This window comes from Petaurus breviceps, unplaced genomic scaffold (genome assembly GCF_028583685.1).
Source record: "Petaurus breviceps papuanus isolate PSGF00001 unplaced genomic scaffold, PetGlider_PUasm1.0 37, whole genome shotgun sequence".
Lineage (NCBI taxonomy): Eukaryota > Metazoa > Chordata > Mammalia > Diprotodontia > Petauridae > Petaurus > Petaurus breviceps.
This window is the reverse complement of record NW_027186296.1, coordinates 29,308,393-29,332,956: the sequence shown is the minus strand read 5'-3', so window position 1 is coordinate 29,332,956 and position 24,564 is coordinate 29,308,393. Positions and strand designations below refer to the sequence as shown.

General features: G+C 37.6%; 2 protein-coding genes across 4 annotated transcripts in view; one reads left to right on the top strand and one right to left on the bottom strand.

Annotated features, from left to right (window-relative positions):
* Positions 1-7,760, top strand: part of MYO1E (myosin IE) — a 250,079-nt gene extending 242,319 nt beyond the window's left edge. Inside the window, exons 27-28 of the mRNA XM_069098166.1 lie at positions 4,815-4,984; positions 6,523-7,760. Of these exons, the coding sequence (XP_068954267.1) occupies positions 4,815-4,984; positions 6,523-6,599 (247 nt within the window). The 3' untranslated portion in view covers positions 6,600-7,760. The remainder of the gene's footprint in view (positions 1-4,814; positions 4,985-6,522) is intronic.
* Positions 7,761-12,055: 4,295 nt separating this feature from the next.
* Positions 12,056-24,564, bottom strand: part of CCNB2 (cyclin B2) — a 26,785-nt gene continuing 14,276 nt past the window's right edge. For 2 of the 3 annotated variants that reach the window (XM_069098168.1, XM_069098167.1), the window contains 6 exons: positions 18,587-18,757; positions 18,332-18,490; positions 17,270-17,506; positions 16,532-16,672; positions 15,326-15,436; positions 12,056-14,076 (listed from right to left, as the gene is read on the bottom strand). In XM_069098168.1, the coding sequence (XP_068954269.1) occupies positions 13,966-14,076; positions 15,326-15,436; positions 16,532-16,672; positions 17,270-17,506; positions 18,332-18,490; positions 18,587-18,757 (930 nt within the window). In that variant the 3' untranslated portion in view covers positions 12,056-13,965. The remainder of the gene's footprint in view (positions 14,077-15,325; positions 15,437-16,531; positions 16,673-17,269; positions 17,507-18,331; positions 18,491-18,586; positions 18,758-24,564) is intronic. The other variant, XM_069098169.1, reaches the window with a different exon arrangement.

Genomic DNA, 24,564 nt, shown 5'->3' with positions numbered 1-24,564 from the left:
GTTTTAGGTCTTCATCTCTCAGCTGGATTACTGTGAGAGCCTCCTGGTTTTAGTCTGTTTTCCACATAGCTGCCAGATTAATATTCCTAAAACACAGATCTGACCATTTCACTTCCCAGCTCAAGAATCTGCAATGGCTCCCTATTGTCTCTAAGATAAAATGAAAGCTACATATTGGCAATTGAAGGTCTTCACAGTCTGACCTCAGCCTACCTTTCCAGACTTCAGACTTTTCTCATTCCAACATGATGGTACAGTACATTACTCGACTATTCCCCAATCTCATGTGACCAAATCTTTGTAAAGCCTTGCTTTAAATGTACTTCCTCCACTTACCTCTGCCTTAAGAGCCCTTGATTTCTTTCAAGACCAGGTTCAGGTGAAAGCTCTCCTGCTCCTCCTACTTCTTAGCCTTTTCCCTCTTAAAATTCTGTATTTACTTAAGATCACAGACTAAAATCTGAAAAGAAACTTGGACCTTCTCATTTTATAGGAAGTAGAATAAATTGTACAAGGTCACACAAAATAAGCACCGGAGGCAGAATCTGAACCCAGAACCCCTGCCTCCAGAGCCACTGTTCTTCCTCAGCTGAATGCAACCTTGAGAACAATGGCAATCCTGTTTTTGGATCCCCAGCACCTAATACAGTGCTTTGCAAATAGTAGGCTGCTAGCAGTTTTTATAGAATTCAGTTTTTTCTAATTCTTCTACCGACTAAGAGGAGTACCAATGAGGGGCCACACTGACTTGTTTGTGTCCCTGGTGCATTTTTTCTTCCCCACACCCAGTATTCAGTTTGTTTTGTGCTTTCTAACCTGCTTTAATGGAAATGTCAGCTATATTTTTCTTATAATGGGATTTGACCTTCCATAAAGTGGAAAATAAAATAACTACTTCTTAGCTTCTCTCCCACCTCCAGTCCCTCCTTCCTTTTTTTTTTTCATTTGCTTATTGCAGAGAAATCAGATGACTCCTCTAATACCCAGGCTAATGGCTTTTATTAGTACAGTGCTGACATAGTCCCAATATAGGCTACTTTAATTAAGAAACTACTTACACTGCATAGTTTCACAGTAAGCATTTCTCAGAACAGGAAAGCTGGGATTTTCAATAAACATTAACTAGGAAATGATTTAATGCCTGAGACACATAGCAGGTGTATTTGCCTCTCAAAGGAAAGCAAAGTAGTTTGGGTGTATGAAAAGAGGAGTGGATCTTGTATGACCTTTTAAGTTATCTTCCCTGCCCTGCTCCCCTAACCCCCCATCCCATCCCTCCAGGACAGACAGGACGCTGCCACATTCCGGGTATATTTCCCAAGTTATAAAGGAATGAATCTCATAGCAGAAGAAACACCTCCCCCTACTGGTTCTTGGGGCTTCACTCCCTTACCCTGCTGCCCTCTCCCTTACCCACCTACCCACCTGTTTGAGATTGTGATTTTTAACAGCGCCAGGCATGCTCACCAGTAGCTTGTCAAGCTTCTACTCTGTCTCCCCACCCCACCCCCAATTTTCTCTGAAGGTAGGCGGAAGAGATGAGCAAAAACACTGGGGATTTTCCTTCCCTGGTGGTAATAGGAACAAACTTTTATGTAGTGCTTCCTGTACAAGTATGCAGTCCAGTCCTTCGAGTGCATGATTTCATCTTATCAGAAAGCACGGATTAGGGGCCTACTGTGTGCCAACCACTGGGAATACAAATTAACAAAAATTAAAATCCTTCCTCCTGAGAACCTCACATTTCATACTAGGTAGAAAACAAGTTAAAATATACTTTAGTTCAGGAAGCTTGAGCAAAACAGCAAAGGGCTGGGGCGGTCAGGTGGTGCAGTGAATAGAGCTCCAGCCCTGGAGTCAGGAGGACCTGAGTTCAAATCTGGCCTCAGACACTTAACATAAAACTAGCCGTGTGACCTTGGGCAAGTCACAACCCCAAATGCCCTGCCTTCCCCTCTCCAAAAAAAAAAAAAACACACAGCAAAGGGTAAAACCTGCATAGTAATACAGGTTTTAGAGCTAGAAAGGTTATCTCTAGCATCATCTTTTGTGTCTTGGACCCTTTCTCAGAGTAAGGTTTGAAAATGCAAAAAAAATGGTATATGGGATTACAAAGAAAACCTAATTATACTGAAATACAATTAGCAAAGTATTTTTTTTTTCATTTCAAATTTTGGGGGCTCAAAATGTATTTGTATTCCCCATGCACATAAGCATTCAATCAATGTTTTTAATTCAATAAATAAGGAAAAGTAATCCCAAATTTTTTTTCATTCTCAAGTTAACAGAAAGCAATAAACATGATTTCCATATACAAAGATGTACAAAAGATAAGAGATTGTATATGAAATTATGTCTCTATTACATAGAGATATCAGTTCCATGTGTGAGTATGAGTGTGTGTGTGTGAGTGTAAATATGTTTATCAACCCCAGATCAAGTCAAACCCCTGTATTATCTAGATGAAGAAACTAATACAATCAGAGGAAAGTGCTCATTGTCAAATATTAAGCTCCTCAATATTTTCACCTTTGTTCCTTTCAAAATAATCCCCCCAGGAAATGGGAAAATTAAGGGGAAGCCAAGAAATGGCTATATATGTATGTAGATACATATATATAAAAACATATTTAATATATGTTAATAGGCTATGGCTCGGTGGGTCAGTGGAGACTACTGGGCCTGGAATTACTAGCTATGTGACCCTTAGCAAGTCATTCAACCCTGTTTGCCTCAGTTTCCTAATCTAAACTGAACAGAAGGAAATGGAGCACTACTCCAAGAAAAGCCTATAGCCATATCACCCATGAGGTCACAAAGAATTGTACATGACTGAACAACAACAATATATTTATCGTTATGTACACACGGACATGTACATTGTTATATGTAATATACATGAACATATCTCTATAAAATCTTTATATGAACAACATTCATATGCATGAGGAGGGGAACAGGGAGATTTCATAAATGATTTTCTAGCAGAAAACACATTGTGACTTGACTGAATGGCATAGAAGCTGCAAGGTCCACGAGGTTGATATGTTGACTTTTTTTAAGCATTTGATTGAATAGTAAAATCAGGTACAAAATGAAATTTTATATAATACCACATAATTTAAGCAGTACTAAAGGTATCAGGCCATCTCCTATGTCCATAAGTTTGCATAGGCCTGGAATGCACATTATAATCCTCTCTGCCTCTTAGACTCACTCGTTTTTCTTCAAAGGTCAGCTCATTAAGCCTTTCCCAATTCCCTCAGCTGCTAGTAGTGTCTCCCGCTTCTACCACCCCACCCCAAATTTAATCACCTTTCTTTGTTTTGTATATGCTTTTAGGTATACATTGTTTTCTTCAATAGGATAAAAGCACCTTGATGACAAAAACTGTCATAATTTCTTTGTATCCCCAGCATCTTGGACACAGTAGAGTCTTGTATAGTCTTAGAGCCTTGCTGGAGCACTGACAGATGACATTTTAAAATGTGCAATCTGTGTATTTCAAATTAAAGACTTTCAGCCAACATGAAAAAAAATTAAAGAATTGAATTATGTAATCATTTTCCGTTTTCCTTCTATCCTATGAATAGACTGGCAAAAGAAAGATAAGTCGTGATGCTTACTATTTTTCAAATGAAGTTCAACTAGTCCAAAGAAACCCATATATCTATGCGTACACACACACACACACTCCTGCTCATCATATATGTAGTGATGCCCCATTTATCGGGAGACAACCTTAATGCTTCAGGGTGACTTTTCTGTGTGCTTTCTCCTTCTCCCCAATACCCTCCCCCCATTTCAAAAGACCTTCCTACTTTCTCCTAGCCTTCTTACTCTAACAAAACCTACTCTTAGGAACAGACTCTGTCTGCCATCACAGATTTAAATTTTGGTATGAATTTAAGACAACATGGCCTCTCTCACATACCAAATTTGGGGATAAAAAGCTTTCCCTAGCTAAAGGAATTTCAGGTCTTAATTCAGTCTAAAATAACCACTAAGCACTTGCCTTCTCTGTCCGATGTGGAAATAGTTATACAACCTACTCATTGATGACTGAGATTTGACACAACTTGTGGGACAACTAAACAAATTGTATATAAAGGTCATCAGTAATTATTATACTACAAGAAATGACTAATCAAGAATTCAGAGACATATGGGGAAATTTTAATGAACCAGTCCTGATTAAAATAAGCAGGGCCAGGAGAAGAATTTATGTAATGACCACAATAATGTAAGAGAAAGGGATGGCTAGATGGCACAGTGAATAGAGCAACAGCCCTGGAGTCAGGAGGACCTGAGTTCAAATCTGGCCTCAGACACTCAATACAAAACTAGCCGTGTGACCTTGGGCAAGTCACTTAACCCCAATTGCTCTACCATTCCTCGTCCAAAAAGAAAAAAAAATGTAAAGGAAAACACATTCAGAGATACAACTGATCAATGCTTGTTATCAACCATGACTTTAGAGAATTGATGGGGAAAGCATGCCTCTTGCTTCTTGAAAGAGAGGTGGTAGACTAAGCGAATGGAATGGGGTATCTGTTTTCAGACATCAAAAATGTGTTTTTGTTTTGCTTACCTGTATTTGTCATAGGGAAGGGAACATTGGAAAATGACATGATGTTAAAGGAGTATTTTTAAAAGGAGCACACACACACACACACACTCCCATATAAACAAGCATAATCTCCACTAAAAATGTGCCTGGTAGGTAGCTATAGAATTAGCTACCTCCGTCTCTGAAGTGCAGTAAGAATGCCTCCTAGACTATGTATTCACCATTCTTTTGCTCTTCTCCACAGTGTCCGGAGGCAAACAACAAATAGGCCTCCCCCAGCAGGTGGAAGACCCAAGCCCCAGCCCAAACCTAAGCCTCAGGTACCACAGTGCAAGGCTCTGTATGCTTATGATGCTCAGGACACAGATGAACTCAGCTTTAATGCCAATGATATCATCGATATTATCAAAGAAGGTAAGAGGACAAGCATCTGAGATTATTTCTGGAAATTCTCATTCCACCAGGCTGGATGGCAGAGGTGCAGAAACCACCTGGGACATGAGTGGGGAAGAGTAGTGACAACTCAAGGTCAGAAAACCAGGGTTTAAGGAACTGGTAACTACTAGAACTCAGAAAATAGTGGAATACCAGGATCCCACGTAGTTGTTTGGAAGATGCAGGCAAATCTCAAAAAGTCAGGAACTTAGGTGAGTCATTTAAATCAAGCCTTCCACCAAAACATCAGCCTATCAGGAGATAAGCCTAAATCTGAAATGAAGAAAGCCTGAGCTTGGAGCTTCAACTTACAGAGTTCCTGAGAACCTGTATCAGGCAGCCCTGATTAATGGAGGTCAGGGGTGTGCCTAGTGAAGTAGATGGAGAGGACTTTGAATGAAGGGAGTAAACAAAGATCCGATATTGGCCACAGAAAGGATGACGGGTAGGCTCCAACACCAACACATCATGAGAGGAGCCCCCAGAGTTCATCTAGACCATCTCCCTGTATCCAAACCATTATAAAATATAAACAAGGAGAGAGCCAACTCTGCACATGGTCTTATCCCAACCATGCCAAGAGAACAGTTGATCATACACATTAGAGAGAAGTACCTAAACTAGGAAATACCTAATCATTTTACCTCCATTCTCAGCTAATCAACCAGCCAGCATTTATTAAGAATCTGCTGCTATGAGTCAGGTGCTGTGCTAAATGGTAAGGATACAAGTACAAAGAATGAAACAATCCCTGTTCTCAAGGAGTTATATTCTAACTGGGAAGACAACAGGTGCATATAGAGAATAAATCTATGAAGAGAACAAATACAGATTTATCTATTAAGTATCTACTGTGTTCCAGAAACTGTGCTAAGTACTTTACCAATATTCTCTCATTTGATCCTCACAACAACCCTTGGGGATAGGTGCTGCTATTGTCCCCATTTTACACTTCAGGAAACTGAGGCAGAGGGAAATGATTAGTCCAGGATCACACAGCTGGGATGTGTCTGAAGTCATATTTGAACTTCAGACTCCAGGTCCAGGGTTCTAGGCACTGCTTTACCTAGTTATAGCTAAAAGAAATATCACTGAGTTTTGTAGGCACAAGGCTTATCAGTTTCTAAGCTCTGAAGCTCACAGGAGACAGAGACAGAGGAAGAACATTGTAAAACAAGAAAGATAGACTTATCTACCCTCTAAGGTCCCTCCCAGCTCTGACATTCTTTGCAAAAACCTTTCTCCTGGGGCAACTAGGAGGTGCAGTGAATGGAGTACCGGCCCTGGAGTCAGAAGGACCTGGGTTCAAATCCAACCTCAGACACTTAACACTTATTAGCCGTGTGACTTTGGACAAGTCATTTAACCCCAATTGCCCTCCCCCCTCCAAAAAGCAAAAAACAAAAAAACCTTTCTCCTAACATGCTAATGGAACTGCTGGCTCAGCCCCACAGCTGAAAGTGGGGGTTAGGGACTGAATGTATCCGTGGTAACATCATCTTTCTCTGAACCCACAGATCCCTCAGGCTGGTGGACAGGCCGATTGAGAGGCAAACAAGGACTGTTCCCCAACAACTACGTGACCAAGATCTGAACACAAAGAGATGTTGGACCATATTTAGGGAGGATTCCCAGGAACAGATGGAGCACAGAACATTTTAGATGACTCCCCTTCTAAGCAACAGAAAGCAATATCTTCTCTGTGGCCTGGAGTTCTTAACTGCACCTTCGATGGGGAGCTTATTAAGAAGCCAGGGAGGGTGGCATAGGGTTAGAGGGTGGTGGGGGGAGGGTATCATTAGGAATTACTCTTATCTAAAAGGCAACCAGGTAGCCTAAGTCATAGGAACCCAGAAGGACAGAGATGTAACCAACCAAGATTTATTTATTGTATTTAAACTTGGTCAGATGGAAGGTGAAGTCTATCCTGTCCTTTTGATTTCTGTTGAAGCAGCAAGTCACTTTCCCATGAAGGCCCAGCAAAGTGTTCAAAGGCTGTTGTTGACAAGTGCCTTTTAGTTGGATTCTCTTTGTTTGAAAAAAAAAACCCCAGACAAAACAAAACAAAAACCCCAAACTTCTTGACACAGACAGTCTTCTCTATACCTTTCTGCCAATGCTGCAACCCTCCCTGGAGGGATCCACCCCAAACAAGGCTCTGGGTCACCTTGGACAGAGGACTGACAATTAAGAGTATGAGTGAGCAGTTTCCATCCAAATGCTGAAGGCAAGGGATGCCGTGCTGAGTCTCTCCAAACAGATGTGGAACAGCTGGTTTGCACTTTGCCCAGAATTTGTGTAAGGGACAGTCTGGCTGGGCAGGAGTAGGGGACATGGGAGGAGGGGTGGGTTATCCACGTTGCCTTCTTTGTGTCTTAAATTGGAATGTGGCTGGCCCATGTTGGTTTTATGTGTAATGCTGTACCTATTACAAGAAGGATCTATCTTCCTCAAGCTGTACATTTATAAAAGCAGATCATATACTGTATATACAAAATCCTAAAATGGTAGAAACATGTATGAATGTATAATGTAGTATCCCACTGTACTTAGTCGTAAGGTAGTTTTATTATAAGACTTGCACCAGGTACTTACAAATGTGCACTATCCCTTTTCAAATATAGAATCAGTGTTACTGCTCTAGCCCATGCCCTTCTCCATCCCCAATTTAGATGTCTCTTTTCTTCTTGGTAATCATCTTCATCTCCCTCTCCACTCCACTCCCCAATTGTCCAAAATAAACAGAGGAATCGGTGAGCTGCCTTGTTCATTCATAGGTTCAAGTACAGATCTGTATTTCTGTAATTCCTCCTTCCTTCCCCAACTAGCAAATCTCTTCTTTGACAGTTAGGAAACCCAGGCATGGATACTGCACAGCATGAAGCTGTGACCTGTTTTCTGTTAGAGAAAATAAAATACAAGGACCATGAACTAGTATAAAGCACCTTATATCAAGAACTGGAAACATAAAACCTGATTCAAGAAATACACTTTTTAAAAGCTCTTTAGATCCATATTATGAGCCGTTAAGGCAAAGAAATAAAGAGAAAGTAGAGGGAAAGAGAAAATAAGAGAAAGGGGAGTCAAGTGAGGCCCAGAGACAGAGGATGCTAAAGAGAAAACTTAGACCACACTGGAATGGGGGGGGAAGGAGTCAGAGGATATTCTCCCACCCATGTAATCTCTTCTTCCCACAATACCCCAGGTCTCCCTCTGCTCAAAGGTCAAATTAACCTCTTTCCTGATTTCCCTGCCCCTACCAGGGACTATCTTCCACCCAATCAATTCTCAATTCCCAAGGTGCAGCCTTTTTACTCAATTTCTTCACCCCAATACACTTAGCCCAGTCCCCTACCCAGCCTGATCCTGGACCCAGTAATCATGAGCTACCACTATCACTAGTCCTTAATCTTTAAGCAAACTACTCCCTACCATCTACTCTTTCTCTTGGGAGTTTGGGGAAGAGAGGGAAAGAAAGGGTATCATCTCAAATAGAGACCTTAAGCGGGGAGGGCATTAAGCATAATAATAATTGTTTATGTAAGGCTTTTAAAGTTTACAAATCACTTTACTTATATGATCTTCTGTATGCTTCAAAACACTGTGTACACTATTTTCCCCATTTTACAGATGAGGAAACTGAGGCTCAGAGGTTAAGTGGCTTGCTATGGCCACTCAATGTCAAAGGCTGGATTTGAACCCAGACTCTCAATCCCAAATCCATCACTCAATCCCCTACATCATGCTCAGAGATGGAACCTTGATTCTTTGTTATGACTACAATGCAACTTAAATTGGGAAGTAAGGTATTATTTTAGAAGGCTTATTTTAGAAAACTTGAGGTGAAATTAAACTGAGGGACAGATATAGCCCATGGATCGGCAATTCCCAGTCTTCTATACGTGGGGACATCCCTAGCTGGAGAAGTCCTAGACCTTCATAGATCTAAAGGCATTAATTAGGAAGATGAAAGAGAGGAAGGATGGACAGGATGCTGGGAGTTTTGACATAGCAGGCCAAGGTCAACTATTGTTCATTTTCTTCAGGAGCAGGTGCTGCTCCTTTCAATAATCAGTCTGTCTGCCTGGGTTCTAGCAGTTGCCAGAAACAAAACCACCAAGTTTGAAGACATCTCCTCGGTCAAGTACATGATATTTAGTCATACTCCTTGTGACAGACAAGTATTTGGTTATTTTCCTTGAGACACTTTTTTTGGCCTACTTCCACATTCTCAGTCAATCAGTTGAGGTTGCCAGATATATGGAACCTTCCATCACAAAATCTCTTGCTAAGAAGCTACTCTTATCCCTTCTTAAGTCTCAAAATTATTCCCCAGAAGGGGTTCTCTAGCAAAAGTCCTCCTCTCCCCAAAGTTGCACACTCACCCTTCTGTCCTTTTCTCCTCTGGCTCTTCCAGAAGACAAAAACAGACCAACATCAATCTCTTTCCTTTCTCCTTTTGCCTCCCCAAAGGGCAGAACTGTTCTTTAACTTAAGTTGAATAAATGAAATATCTACAGAAAGCTAATTGTTGATGAGCTATAGCTTGTAAATTCTGTACAGTCTAAAATCTAGAGAAATATTTTTTGAAGTCAAGAAGTTTGAATTAATTTAGACTTTTGAGGTCTCCCATGTTCTATTTTTCCCTGTGAATTTTTTAAGTTAAGACTTTAGAATTATGGTTTTTAAGAGCTGGAAAGAATTCTTTTTTATGCAACCTACTCATTTTTTTTCTTGTCAACTAAGTAATTAATCATAGACCTTCTACACTATCAGGTAACTGAGCTTTTCCCTTTTTTTTTTTTTAATTCTAAGTGAACCCAAAGTCTGGGATCATTAATATCACTATATAAATTGGTGTGCTATATGGATAAAAACCTAGGCATTTAGCTAGTTACCACCAAATGCAATTTGTAGATTGTAAGCTCTTTGAAGACAGGGGCAATATTTTGTGCATTTGTGTTTTACATAGTGCTTTGTAAATAGGTACTAGTTACATATTGGTTAAGTGAATAAATGTGTACAGGTTGATAAAGTGGGAAAAGAGGCAAGATTTGGGGTAAAGATGTAAAATTTGGGTTAATTTTAAAGTCATGGGTGGGCAGTGGTATAGTAGATAGCAATCAGGCCTTAAAGCCAGGAGAGAAGCTGCATAAGATAGAAATTTGTAACTTACTTTGACATTTGTTTTTTTTTAAATATATTACTTTATTTTTCTCCAATTATATGTAGTTTTTAACATTCCTTTTTAAAAATTTTGAGTTCAAAATTCTCTCCCCCACCCAGCATTGAGAAAGCAAGCAATTTGATATAGGTTATATATGTGTAGTCTTATTTCCATATTATACTTTGACATATTTAGAGGGTTAAACACCCCAATAGTAGGGGTGAGTATAGTAGGTATAAAAAAAACTAGGGGGAGTAACTTATTTTTCTGATTTTAGAGAGTCCGTAGGAAAAGTTTTGTGGTTTTTTTTTCCCTGATGATTGTTTACTGAATATTATTTATAAGATGACCACCCCTAAGTCCTAGGCAGCTAAAGGGATAGCCTACCAAAAAAAACCCCAAAAAACCTTGATTTAAAAGAAACAAAAAAATAAAAATGTTGTTAGGGAAATAAAAGCTACACAGATGAGAGCACAACAAAAAAAAATTAGTAGTTGAGACAGTACTAAAGGAGCTCAGGTCCTGAGAAGTTATCCAATACTGATCCTAGAGGCCATGAATAATGCTTTAAAACAGTACTCTCAAAGATGGGAGCCATCTCTAGAGCCAGCTACAAATGGAGAACTAATAGCTATGTGTGCCATTTGTTTTTTAAGATGCATCTTGTGTGTTTCATGAAATCGTTTCAAATCTGGCCTGCCTTTTATCAAGAGGGCCAGGTAATATAGGCCACAGAATATAGTATAAAAGGGAAAATAACCTGTTTTTTTTCTTTTACATTAAAATACTTCTTTTGTCTTTTTTTTTTTTTAAGGCAGGAAACAGATTGAAGAGGCAAAACCAGGTGCTGCCACCAGTATTTCTGGATTTCTTCTAATTAAATGTGTAATGATCACATTGTTCCTATAGCACCATTATATCTCAGAGCCCACCTACACCTCCCTCCTCGCCTTACAGTATGGCTTAGATAAGTCACTCAAGACTTGAGGCATCCCTCTCCATCAGAAAAAACCACTAAATGGGTTGCCAGGAATTAAATCTAGAATATAATGGAACACACACACAGGGATAGGGATAGAATATGTACTATAACAGACATTTCCTTTTATTTTATGGGACAGTTTGACCCTTCTCTAAATTCATGTTAATAACGAACATTATGAAAAAGGAGCTTTAGGGAGGCAATATGGCATGATAGATAAAGGGTTAACCTCAAAACCAGCAAGACAAGTTTAAATCCTGCCTTTGACACTGACTATGTCACAATCTCTGAAGGCCACAAATGACACTAAAAGAAAATAAAAATCAATGAGATTTTACCCTCCTTGTGAGAGGAAAGGATGAGAGAGCATGGAGTGTGTAACAGCTCCACTTCATTGGGGAGAAAGGGCAAGAAAAGCCTTCAGGGGCAGGCAAAATGATCCAAGAGGCTAGAGTAAGCATTACCCCTGCACAATGATTACCCTGGCCTGTTTCTAGGATAGCAGCAGTTCATTTTTATGAACTGTTGTGAGCTGCCTTCTGGGTGCAAATCCACAGCTGTTAATTACAGCCAGAAAGGAAGGATTGCAGGTCAATCTGGTCCTCCACTAGCAGAGGGTCAGGGTCACTGGAATTACCTCCCAGAACTCATTTATAAATTACACTCCTCTACCACCAAGAACTGGGGAAGCAGAGTAATTTTAAAAGTTAAGAGATTTCAATAGCAATATTGACAAAGGGAAGTTAGCAGGCTATATTGAGGGTAGGTCTAAAGGGTTTCCCTTTCCTTTGTACAACAGACTTCCATGCACAAACAGTAAATAGGGTTCATCAGTTCATCCAGGGTGATCAGGCTCTGGTGAACTGATTCACAATAACTAAATTCACAAAAGACTCAAATATAAAGCAGAATGGAAATTTATTGATTTACAGAGGGAATTACTGGTACAATATACCTTCCTGGCAGAAGAGTCTTATTAGAGAAACCACATTACAGATCAGAAGGTTGCTTGGTGAATGGAAAGTCAGAATGAAGGAAGGTAAATAGTCCTGAGATGCATTTTCATCAAGATGAGAGAGCCCAGTGAGGCAACCTTTTCATCTTCTGGGTATCTGTCTTAGAACAATCAGGATTATTTGTCTGATCCTGCCCTGGACAGTGCTAGAGACAGATTCCTACCCTTTTTCTAGATTCCATATAGACCATCTATTTGTACTTTTGTACTTTTCATCATAATACTCTTCTTCATTTAAATATACTTTAACAAGTTTGTCTCCAAGTTTATGATTTATTTACATTGATTACATTTTAAGTACATTGCCTCACAATATACTGTTAATTAATAATACTATTAAGGGACTTTTTATTACTATATCCTGAAACTAAAGCCTAAGGCAGGCTAAGTAATACTATATGAAAAATACTACTGAATAACCTTCAAAATATGTCTCATTTGACAATCTGCCCACGAAACTGATCAGTAAGTACAACATGGAAGCAGTATCATGCCTCAGCAAATAATCTTATTGGTTAAAGGAAAGACCCCTTAAGATTAAATACATTTCATGATCATACACATTTTGACTTCGCAGCAGAAAGGTTGCTATGGTAGTTTCTTACCTTCTCACAGTTTTTGCTAACTCAAAAAAAAGTTAGGGGTGACATATTTCAGATTTTTAAGTCTCCACAAAACTATTTACAAATGATATTCACATCAGCTGAATCCTCAACTTGCAGATGAAAGTTCAAATGATTCTGATCTGCATAAAGTAGAAACAGCACTGGAGAGCATGCTTGAAAAAGAACTATAATAACCCCCATCTTCACAAGCAAAAATATTCCCCTTTTTTATTCAAGGACTAAGCAGGGAATCTTAATTTTGCAATTAAAATAAGGAGTCTTTCTTGAAATTATTGGAAATTCATTCTTGGCACACAGGATGATTTTTCCCATTCATATTTATCTCTGGTATTCATACAATTACACTGTCACAGCATAGGTGACTATAGATTACATTTCAAAAGCTCATATTAAGAAGTTATTTGGAGCTCAGAAAGTATTTCCACAGAAAAAACATAACTTAAATAGTGGTTAGCATATAAAAGCCTTTTAACAAATATTACTGAGAAATATTATCCTAAGTTCCAAATCCGAAATGTGCTAGAAATGAATTTCCCTTTTGGCAAGAAGAGAATAATACCCCTATCACACTAACTGCTATGTCTGCTAGCATCCAACATGAGAGGAACATAAATGAGCCAGGGCCGTCCATTCCTAACTCACCCCAAAAAACTGCCTGGACACTTTCCTCCTAATGACCCCCTTACACTAGTCATTTATATCTATATGTAAAATCAGAAGCACTTGAACTTAAGCATGTCTAACAGAAATCCTCCTGCGTAATCCATCTTGAACTGATCGATTAGCTATGTCAAAAATCTGTTCACATACAACTTTTTTTTTAATTCAAACTGTTCAAAAGGTTTTGAAATTCATTGGTTTTGGGGAGAATAAAAGGAAGGGTTATATCACAGTTAAGTAAAGGAAGCGTAGTACTTAATTAATGTATATAACAATACTAAATCAAAACAAGTTTACAATAATTGAGCATTAAATTCTGAGGGAAAAATATACACAAGTTTCCTTAAGGAAAATTATGGTTTTATTTTTCCTCAATATACATTGAGAAAACAAAATAAAAAGGTTCCACAGAGCAGGCTGAAAGAATATGTACAAAAGTAGCCTGCCACATGAATGACGATATACAAGAATGTGTGGACTGAGGATTCTTCCAACTTGGGTTCAGCTATCTCATGTCCTTCCCAATAAACTTGATGCGAGGTTTTGGACAGTTTTTGAATTTAGTTGAGGAATGGTGCTGATCTTCATGAGTTTGCTACTTGCATACTTATTCTTGATGGCCTAAATGATTCCAAGTGAAGCAATATCAAGATGTTAGTTCTGGCCATTTCAAAAGTAGTTAATAAAACATAAAAACAGGACCCAACATTGATTCTCCAAAGAAGATTATTACCCCCTGAGAAGGAAAGACATGAAAGCTCTAAGATGCAACACAACAGACATTTTTGTGGTGCTTTATTTACAGTTACAGGGTCAGTTACTCATAGATGTTATTCTGTTTAACCCTCACAACCACTTTATAATCACCCTGTGAACTCGGTAATACTAAATATTGTTTCCTCCCATATTTGTTAATAGGAAGAAAAAAGGCTATATAGTTAATGGAGATAAAGTGCTTTGGGGATCCAAAGAGTAAGTTTTACAGACTGTGCTACAAGAGAGCAGAGAGCGTATACATCTACTTTCCTATAAAAAATGGCATAAGTGTAAAGGGATAATCACTTTCAGAACTGCCATAATCAAGCCATAAAGACAAACAGAAGCTAGTAATCATCAGGTCAAGATCATCAAGGACCTGGATATGACTCACTAAAGGGACAACACCCTGCCTAGGCTCTAAAATACACAACAAGTATATTTTACACCAGTGCCTGCTATTCTTATCAATCACACACACAGGAAAGTGAATCGAGTCTTGGGGCAAGTAACACTCTTCCTTGGGCAATTAGGAGAGAACAACAGAGCCCAAAATAAAGGGCTGTTACATATAAGAAAGCCAGACTGCAATGTGTCCATACAGACAGCACAGAGATCCGCTGATCTGCCTTAAAGAGGCCATACAGCTCTGCCACTTAGAAAGCTTTCCATCAATATTTCTGGTCACTCATCCATCACATCTGCCCTGATCTTTTCATTTGGAAGTCAAAGATGCTAAAGTGGTATAAGGATAAATTCAAGAGAATAACAATTGGAGAAGAGAACTAATCAAAACCTCTCATTTTAGAGGAAACTGGAGCTCAGGGAGATGTAAATGTCTGTGCCCAGAGTCACACAGATAATTGGAGGCAAAGTCAAGATTCAAAACTAAGTCTTCTGATTTGGAATAATGAAGTATCTTCTTATGAAACTAACTCTGGCAAGTCCCAAATATTTCCAGAGCTGATTTTCTCAGGGAATTTCTTCCCTGATAAAGGCTACCCTAAGTCTATTCTACAAATATGTAAAAACCATTTGCAGGAATGGCCTTCCAATATCTACTGAGTAAGCCATTTACTTAAAATCCCAAAGTTGAAGAAGGAATAATACTTACAATAAATTTTGTCAAGTTTTCATTTACTTTTACTATATTCTTGGCCATATGCTGCATCACTTCCAATACATCATTCTCTGAATAACCAGTATAATACTGTTGCTTTAGGCTCTAAAATACACAAGTAAAATAAAAGAGATGAGTGATGGTCTTAAGAAAGGGAATCTGTTATACTTTAACATCTTGGAATAGTTTGTTTTACAAAGACAGATTAGGTACCTTCTCAACATAAAAAAAAAATAGGTCCTTAACCCTGACTATTACAATCAGACTGTCAGAGTTTAAAGACCATCTAAGGCTATATCCTTCAGTTTATAAATAAGGACAATCTTTCCATTCTAAGGCACTAAACTAAGTGATATTAAAAAATATTTTTAATGAATTGATTCTTTTCACAGCTAGAATAATATAGGACTATTCTAGAAATAAGGTTTTCATCTTAGATATTGAGAAAGACATTATACAGAGCAAAAATTAAAAGGCAAGGTAGAGTCCCCTTGCACCCCAGACTGAGAAGCCCAGGTATCTCTCAACCTCTATAGCTAAAAGCTGAGTTCCCTAGTCCTATGTGCCTCATTACTGTTTAATGTACAAGATTTTCTCTGAAAAGATTCTAAAATAGGAAATAAAATGATGCCAAAAGCAGCCCACCCAAAGCAGGAACACTTTAAACAAAATGTCATCCTACAGGGGTTTCTGTTTTTCTCTATTGAAGGCATAGTAAACAGGACACCACTAGACCAAACAGATAAATTCAACCAGGCAGATTGGCTTCAGCTTATGAACGTTAATAGGACCTATCATTTAGGTCCTCAGATGACTTCTTAAAAGCCTTTCTTCATCCACAGGGTGAGTGTGATCTCTGAAAATCATGCTGAAGCAATACAAAAGAGTGAGGGCTTCTGAAACAAACCCTGGAGAAGCACAAAGAATTTGAAGACCAACGAAGGTATATTCCATGATGTCAGGTTACAAAGTTAGAAACAATTAAGCTGAACTAACCACATCCTGGAATCAACAGTTGTCCCTTTCCCCCCACCTCACACTGGGAGACCCAAAACCAGGAGTTTTCACAGAACTTCTGTTTGGATTCAGTCAAAGGGCTACTGCACTTGAATACCTAGATGGCCACATGTGGCCTTGAGGCCACAGGTTCCCCACCTCTGCAAACTGTATCATAAACTTCTAACAAAAACCAACACTCACCCATGTCCCTTGATCTAAAACCTTTTGAGACAAGCAAGAAGCAGCAGCAGCTATCTCAGAAGGATGATAATGCACCATATCATAGTCAACAATTGTTAGTTCCATCAAGTATTTGGCTAATGTGTGTTGTTCAGCATCTGCCTGTGAAAGGATCATATCCATTATGAGGTCAGGGTTGTTAAATTAGAAAAATCAGTCAAGAGGGACAATATGGTATGGATAGAGAGCCAGCTTCTGGGTCAAAAAGTCCTACCTCTCCAAAGATATAGGCTATGTGACCCTGGGAAAGTCTCTTAACTTCTTACAGTCCCACTCTAGAAGATTAATATTACAAAATGGCTATTGATTTGCATTAGTTAGAGAGAGTTTCTGCACTAGGAGTTCCCTACCTCAATGAAATTGCAGGTCTGACTTGAAAATCAAGAAATCTATAATCTATGTCAAAGCTATATAGATGTAAATCCACCTTATTCCATCCCTTGCTGGGCACTGAAAACTGTTGCATTTTGTAACACATTACAGAGGCAATGGAAAAGAAAGTTTCCCTATTTTCACAAATAATGCTATAAACTTTTAAAAATAAATATTAAAAAGACACTTCCTAGTAAATTCATAGTTTCCTATCAGATAAATGCAGGTAAGACAAAGTGTATCATTTTAAATGCTTCCAAATTAGCAGTCAAGATAGCAGTAATTCAGAATCTTAACTCTTAGTTGCAGTAAGCTGAAGACCCTCACCTCACCAGCTTTCGAAGCTCGCCTTAAGAAGTGGAGTGGAAGTGGTCGACCCAATTCAAATTTCAATTCTTTCAGAATCAAAATTTCCATTTCTCGAATTTGAGAGCTAGTATATGCATTGTCTGTGATATAAACAAAGTCCTCAACATTTGGAGAGAATATCTCCTCATACTTGGAAGCCAAAAGTAGTGCTGTAACTCCAACCAACTGAAGCTTCTTCCGAGAGACTGGCTGAACCTACATGAAACAATGTTTCTCCTATTACACATAGAACAATAAGAGACCAAACCCTCCCTCAAACCCTGCAAATTAAGGAATGGGATTCTAGAATCCAGAAGGCCTATGTGGGAAAGACGACAAGGAAAGGGATTTTTTAGAACTGGAGGATTCCCCCTCTTTCCTCAAGGTGAGTCATAGCTGGAATATGAAGGGTAAAGCTAGGGGTGGGTGTCCCTGCCCTCCTGGACAATGGCAGCTGGGGGAAGGGAAGAGGCCTTCTTCATCACTGTGGGCCTCGGATCAATTCATTGCCCATGGAGTAAATTATATTTATAAGTTATGAGAAAAAAGAACATTCTACAGCAGGAAAAAATTTCAAGCTAAACTTTTGAAATATTAATGTATGGCTTTGGAATTACTTTTAAAACTATGAAGTGTTTAAATTAAATGAACGTTTGGTCAAATATGGCAGTATTGTTCATCTGTGTTGCTAAACTGAAATTTAAATCATTCTTACCCCTACCAAAGTATCATACAAAGTGATCAAAGAGATATACGTATTCTGAAAAATAAAAAAGTTCAAGTTGTTTGGGCTATTACTTTAGCAGCTGAAGCTTCCAAACTTTCTAAGCTACAGTTTTCAGTTTTCAGACTTCATCTTCAAAGATTGTGAAAGGAGAACAGAGACTCCAAACTTAACTTCCAATTTAGCAAATATTTAATTATGAATGGGAAATATGAAAACTCAGCTTTCTTTACAGGAAGAAGATACTTAAAAGAGAGTAAACCAGCCCAAAGGCATTAACCAAACCATTGGTAGGAAGTTTCTAATATAATACCTACTTGTAAGAAACGATCCATGATTGCAATACACATATAAAGAGTTTCCTGCAGAAGGTGAAATTTGGAATGGACTTGTACCAACCAATCAACCAGGATTGCACGCATACGCCCATTAATGTCTTTTCCATCTAAGAAACGTGGGTTTATAGATTGCTGAACCTATAAAATTTAAAAATAATAATAACCCTATTGACATGGATTGCTATGGATGCATGCCTCCAAATTAAAGCATTCTATACATGTAAACAATTCTACCTCAAGTTGTCTCAGATACTGGTAAATATCCTTAACATAATCACTGCAAAGCTGAGGATTCTCCCAATCTTCATCATCAATGTCCTCTATCTTGCATAACAGTGCATTAGAAAAAGCCTGACACAGGTCTTCTTCCTTCACAGAAACATCCATAGAGGTTGGAGACAGATCCTAAAACAAGAGAAATTAAAAGTATAAGGTGCACAAAAATAAAAGACTGTAAAAAGAAAGAAAAAACTGATTTCACATTTCAAACTTCTTTTAAGCATTTTTTGGAAAACAAAAAGGGGAAGAGAACTTCATTTTTAGTTCTAATTGAAGATACAGGAATGGTATAAATTAACTGCAATAAGTTTCGGTGCTAGGGCTGAAGCACTGAAGAAACTGTCTGCTGATGAAGATTTTTTTTTTAAGCAATCAGGGTTAAGTAACTTGCTCAAGGTTGCCTGGCCAGTTATTTCTGGGTGTGGTGCTAAGTATCAGAGCCCAGATTTGATCCCCAGGTCATCCCAACACTGGAGCCGGTACTCTTACTCGCTGAGCCACCTGGCCGCCCCTAAGCAATTGGGGTTAAGTAACTTGCTCAAGGTTAAATGGCCAGGTGTTTCTGGGTGGGTGCTAAGTGTCTGAGCCTAGGATTCCATCCCCAGGTCATCCCTACACTGGAGCCAGTGCTGTTACTCACTGTGTTACCTGGCCGCCCCTGAAGATTTTTTTTAAAGTCACACTAGAATACTGGAAAATAATCTAAACACTTGGACTCATGGACTACCCAGGTGAGAATCCACATCAACACAAATAGCTTCTGCAGGTAAAGAAAGAAAGTTTTCTTTGTTTAGACTAATTCATTCTAAATTCAGAAATCACTTGTAAACTGAAAGATCAGGAAAGCTTGTTTTTCTTTCAATCTAAAGAGAAAGAGGAAGATAAAAAGTAAAAACTGAATAAACTGCATAACTTAATCTTTTAGCTTCATATGCTGATCTAACTGGAATCCTCTTTTGTCAAGAAATTAATACAACTAGCATATTTTTAAAAAATGAAATGTGTATATATTTCTGATTAAATTACAAAATAAATAAATAAAATGATGAATATGGCCTAGAGCTATAGTGATCTGACATAAAGCCTATATCTAACTAAGATAAAGAAAAGGTTATAACACTATAAAGTAATATCACTGAACAATGGTTCCTTGTTTATTATTTAAATTTAGCTTGGCAATTTAAGTTTATCCTAAAACTCAACAAATTTTTCATTCCTTTTATGACAACTTAAAACAAACACCAACAATAAAAATCAAAGGCCCAAGTTAGTTTTCCATTAAAGGAAAACATTAGCTCAAATATTTTACTTATTTTACATTTTAATTATACAGTAGCAAGCCATACATACACCTGAAGACTTATCAGATATAAAATGCAATTCATTTTTAAGAAGTGGGTCTTAATTCCAAAAGACTCATGATGGAAAACGCTAACTACATCCAGACAGAGAACTATAGTCTGAATGCAAATCAAAACATATTATTTTCACTTTTTTTGTTTTTTCTTTCTCGTGGTTTTTCCCTTTTTGTTCTACTTCTTTCACAACATAACTCATGTAGAAATCTGTTTAACACGATTATACATGTGTAATCTATATCATATTGTTTGCTGTCTTGGGGGGAGAGGAGGGGAGAAAAATTTGTAACTCAAAATTTTATAAAAACAATGTTGAAAACTATCTTTACATGCAATAGGAAAAATAAAATGTTATTAAGGGAGAAAAAGAAGTGGGTCTTGATTATTTTTGTCAGTCACTTGAAATAAAACATTTAGTCTGACTGAAACCAAAGGGCTGAGGTTAACTGCAGTCATGACCACAAAGAGCCATTTTCAGATTTCTACCTAAAATATCCTTTCTCAAGGATTGCTCAAATAAGAGGAGAACAGATGGTGGGTGAAAAGACTGACCTGTCCACCCCAAAAATAAAACTCAGACCTCTGCTTTTCTTGCTTTTGTTCCTCCAACCAAAAGCTCCTCATGCTAAGGATGAGATTCATCTACTTTGTCAATTGTGTGACTCTGGCCACATAAATTAACTTCTCGGAACCTATTTTTTCATCTAAAACATGGGAATAGTAAGGGTCGCTGTTTCTCATAAGATTATGAAGAAAGTGTGTGGTAAAATGTAATGTATCATATTAACAGAGGCCATCATCCTTGGTAAGTTATTCAGGAAACAGTGGTTTACTTGTGGCTGAAGGGACTAACCTACCTCTGTGAAGGAACTGCAGTTGTGGCCATGTATCAGATTTACATATTGTCCTATCAATCATAAAACTATTCTGTCTGATGTGGGAGACAGACTAGAGGGTCCTTTCTACTTATAAATATCTATTTTATCCAAGTTAACAAAATTCAGATGTCACAGAGATGCTGCCCCCTTTACCTTAAAGCTTACATCTAAGTCTTTCATTTCGACTGCCAAACATATTAAAAGCTTGCCTGCTCGGGGCGGCTGGGTGGCACAGTGAGTAAAGCACCAGCCCCAGAGTCTAGAGGACCTGAGTCTAGGTTCTGGCCTCAGACACTTGACACACACACACACACACACACACACACACACACCAAAAAAAGACTAGCCGTGTAACCTTGAGCAAGTTACTTAACCCCGATTGCTCATAAAAAAAAAAAAAAAGAAATACAGACTAAGATCTTATTTTGATCTCAACAGTTCCTTGAGACTTCTGAGCCAACTATTCTTAGGTAGAATTTCTCAACTCAGAGAATCTAGGACCTTTGAAGAATCAGGTCAGCCAGGTACAATATATGTGCTTCTGAAAGGCCAAATCTGAGTAGAAGAAAACCAGCATGCTGATAGAAGTGTACTCCAGGAATGACTGAGATAAGTAAAAGCTAGACATAAAGAAAATAAGATTGAAGCTTTGCTATATTTGGGGGATGACCTACTCAAAAAACTCACTGACATGCTTGATATGAGTCTTAGTAAGATCATAGGTATAAAACTGGAAGTGACACCATCAATCATCTAATCCAACCTGCTCATTTTAATAGCAGTGAAAAGAGGTCCAGAAAGGTTAAATAGTGCAAAGTCACAATGGTAGTAAAATGGTAGAGTCAGGATTTGAAATCAGGTCCTCTGCTACTAAATTCAACATTCTTCACTTGACCAGACTACTTCTCAAATGTAGCAGAAAGTTATGGAAATATTACACACACTTAATGAGTCATCATTTTAGTTGTATCTGACTCTTCATGACCCCATTTGGAGTTTTCTTGGCAAAGATACTGGAGTGGTATGTCATTTCCTTCTCCAGCACATTTTACAGATAAGGAAACTGAGGCAAACACAATTAAGTGACTTGCCTAGGATCCCATGACTAGTGTGAGGCCACATTTGAACTTAGGTCCTCCTGTCTCCAGGGATGGCATTCCTTTCCACTGTACCACCTAGCTTACCCAACTACTGGTGTAACACAAGAAATAAGAAATAACACAAGTATAACACAAGAAAATCTGTGAAAGTAAAAAATTGATAAAATAATAGTTTTGACATAACAGATTTTTCCTTTAGTTATTAAACTTGCTTTAGGCATAACACATTGAGAAAGGTCACTGAGAGTCCTTGGAAAAAAAAACCATTTACCAGTGGTTGCATCTAACATTTTTACTGTTAGAACAAATAAAGAAATCATTGGAAAACAAGTTAAGAACATAAATGTTACTATCAAAAGGATGACCTAGAACAGAGATTCTGAACTTGGATAGATTACAGGAGATATGTGAACTTGGAAGCTAAAAAAGAAAAAGAAAATATTCATTTTCACTAAAATTTACTATGTCCTTCAAATACAAATGTAGGCAACAAACATTATGAGGGGTCCAACGATTTCACTAGACTACAAAAGGGGGTCCATGATGTAAAAAAAGTTAAAAACGCCAAACCTAGAAGGATTTAATCCTACTACATAAACTAGAAAAATTCCTCACTTGGGTAGCAAAGTTAGTGAAGGAACTCTAATCATGAATCTCCATCTACAAGCAAAGCCTCAAAGAAAAATGCATATTGGACATAAGCTCATCAAGAATTGCTAGAAGCTCTGAAAAAAGATTTTAAAGAGAGCAAAAAAAAAATCAAAAATCAAATAAAAGCAGTAGAGGGAAAACTGGGGGAAAAAATGAGAGGTATGCAAGAAAATTGTACAAAGATAATTAACAGCTTGGTAAAAAAAAAAAAGGCACAAAAAATACTGAAGGAGATAACTCCCTAAAAATCAAAATGTGTCAAATGGTTTAAAAAAAAAACCTCAGTGGGGCAGCTAGGTGGAGCAGTGAAGAGAGCACTGGCCTTGGAGTCAGGAGGACCTGAGTTCAAAGTCGACCTCAGACACTTAACACTTACTAGTCATATGACCTTGGGCAAGTCACTTAACCCCAATTGCCCTACCTTGCCCCCTCCAAAAAGCAAAAAAAAAAAAAAAAAAAACTCACTGAAGAAAATAATTCTTTAAAATTCAGAATTGGTGAAATGGAAATTAGTGATCCCATGAGACATCAAGAAGAGGAAATAGAATACTTAACCCTATCTTAGAAAAGAAAATTGAACATATTATAAATGAGCTCTCTTAAAAAAAAAAAAAAGACCAGAAGGATTTACAAGTGAATTCGAACAAACATTTAAAGAACAATTAATTCTAATACTAATAATACTAATAAACTGTTTGTAAAAATTAGGTAAAGGAGGAGTCCTACCAAATTCCTTTTATGACATAAATATGGTATTGATACCCAAACCAGGAAAAAGCAAAAACAAAAAGAAAACTAAAGAACAATTTCCCCAATGAACATTGATGCAAAATTTTAAAATAAAATACTAGCAAAATTATACTAACATATACCACAAAGCTCATATATTATGACCAGGCTGGATTTATAGTAGGAATGCAGGACTTGTTCATATTAAGAAAACTATAAGCATAACTGGCCATATCAATAACAAAAACCACAAAAATCATATTTCAAGAGATACAGAAAAGGCTTGATAAAATATAAAACCTATTCCTATTAAAACCATTATAAAGCACAGGAACAAATAGAGCTTTTCTTAAAATGATAAGCAGTATATACTTAAAACCAAGAGTAAGCATTATTTGTAATGGGAATAACTAAAAAGCCTTTCTAGAAAGATCAGGTTTGAAATAAGGATGTCCATTATTATTATTATTAAAAATTATATTAGAAATGCTAGCTATAGCAATAGAACAAGAAAAAGAAATTGAAGGAATAAACATTGGCAATGAGGAAACAAAACATTCACTTTTTGCAAATGAGATGATGGTATATTTAGAGAACCCTAAAGAGTCAAGTAGGGGCAGCCAGGTGGCTCAGCGAGTAAGAGCACGGGCTCCAGTGTCGGGATAACCTGGGGATCAAATCCGGGCTCAGATACTTAGCACCACACCCAGAAATAACCAGCTGTGTAACCATGAGCAAGTTACTTAACCCCGATTGCTTTAAAAAATAATAAAATAAAAAATAAATTAATTTTAAAAAGAGTCAACTAAAAATCTAGGCAAAATAATTAACAACTTTAGAAGAGTTGCAGGATATAGCCCACATAAATTATCATTATTTCTATATATTATCTTTTTTTTGTAAATTTTTTATTCACTTTAATGTTAATACAAAACAAGGAAAAAAAGAACATTCCCATGTATACAGCATAACATAGAAGAGGATTCAATATAAAGCAATAAATTTTCATTTCAAGAAAACCTAAACAATAAATACTATACATTCTTTTCAACACTACCAAGCTTTTCTTTGCTTCCTTCTAGGGTTTCTTTTGTTCTCTTCTATTCACTTCTTATTGTTTTTCCCCTCCCCCCATCCTAAAGAAGGCTACAATTAAAGGTGGATATAGACAGATAGATAGATAGATAGATAGATAGATAGATAGATAGATAGATAGA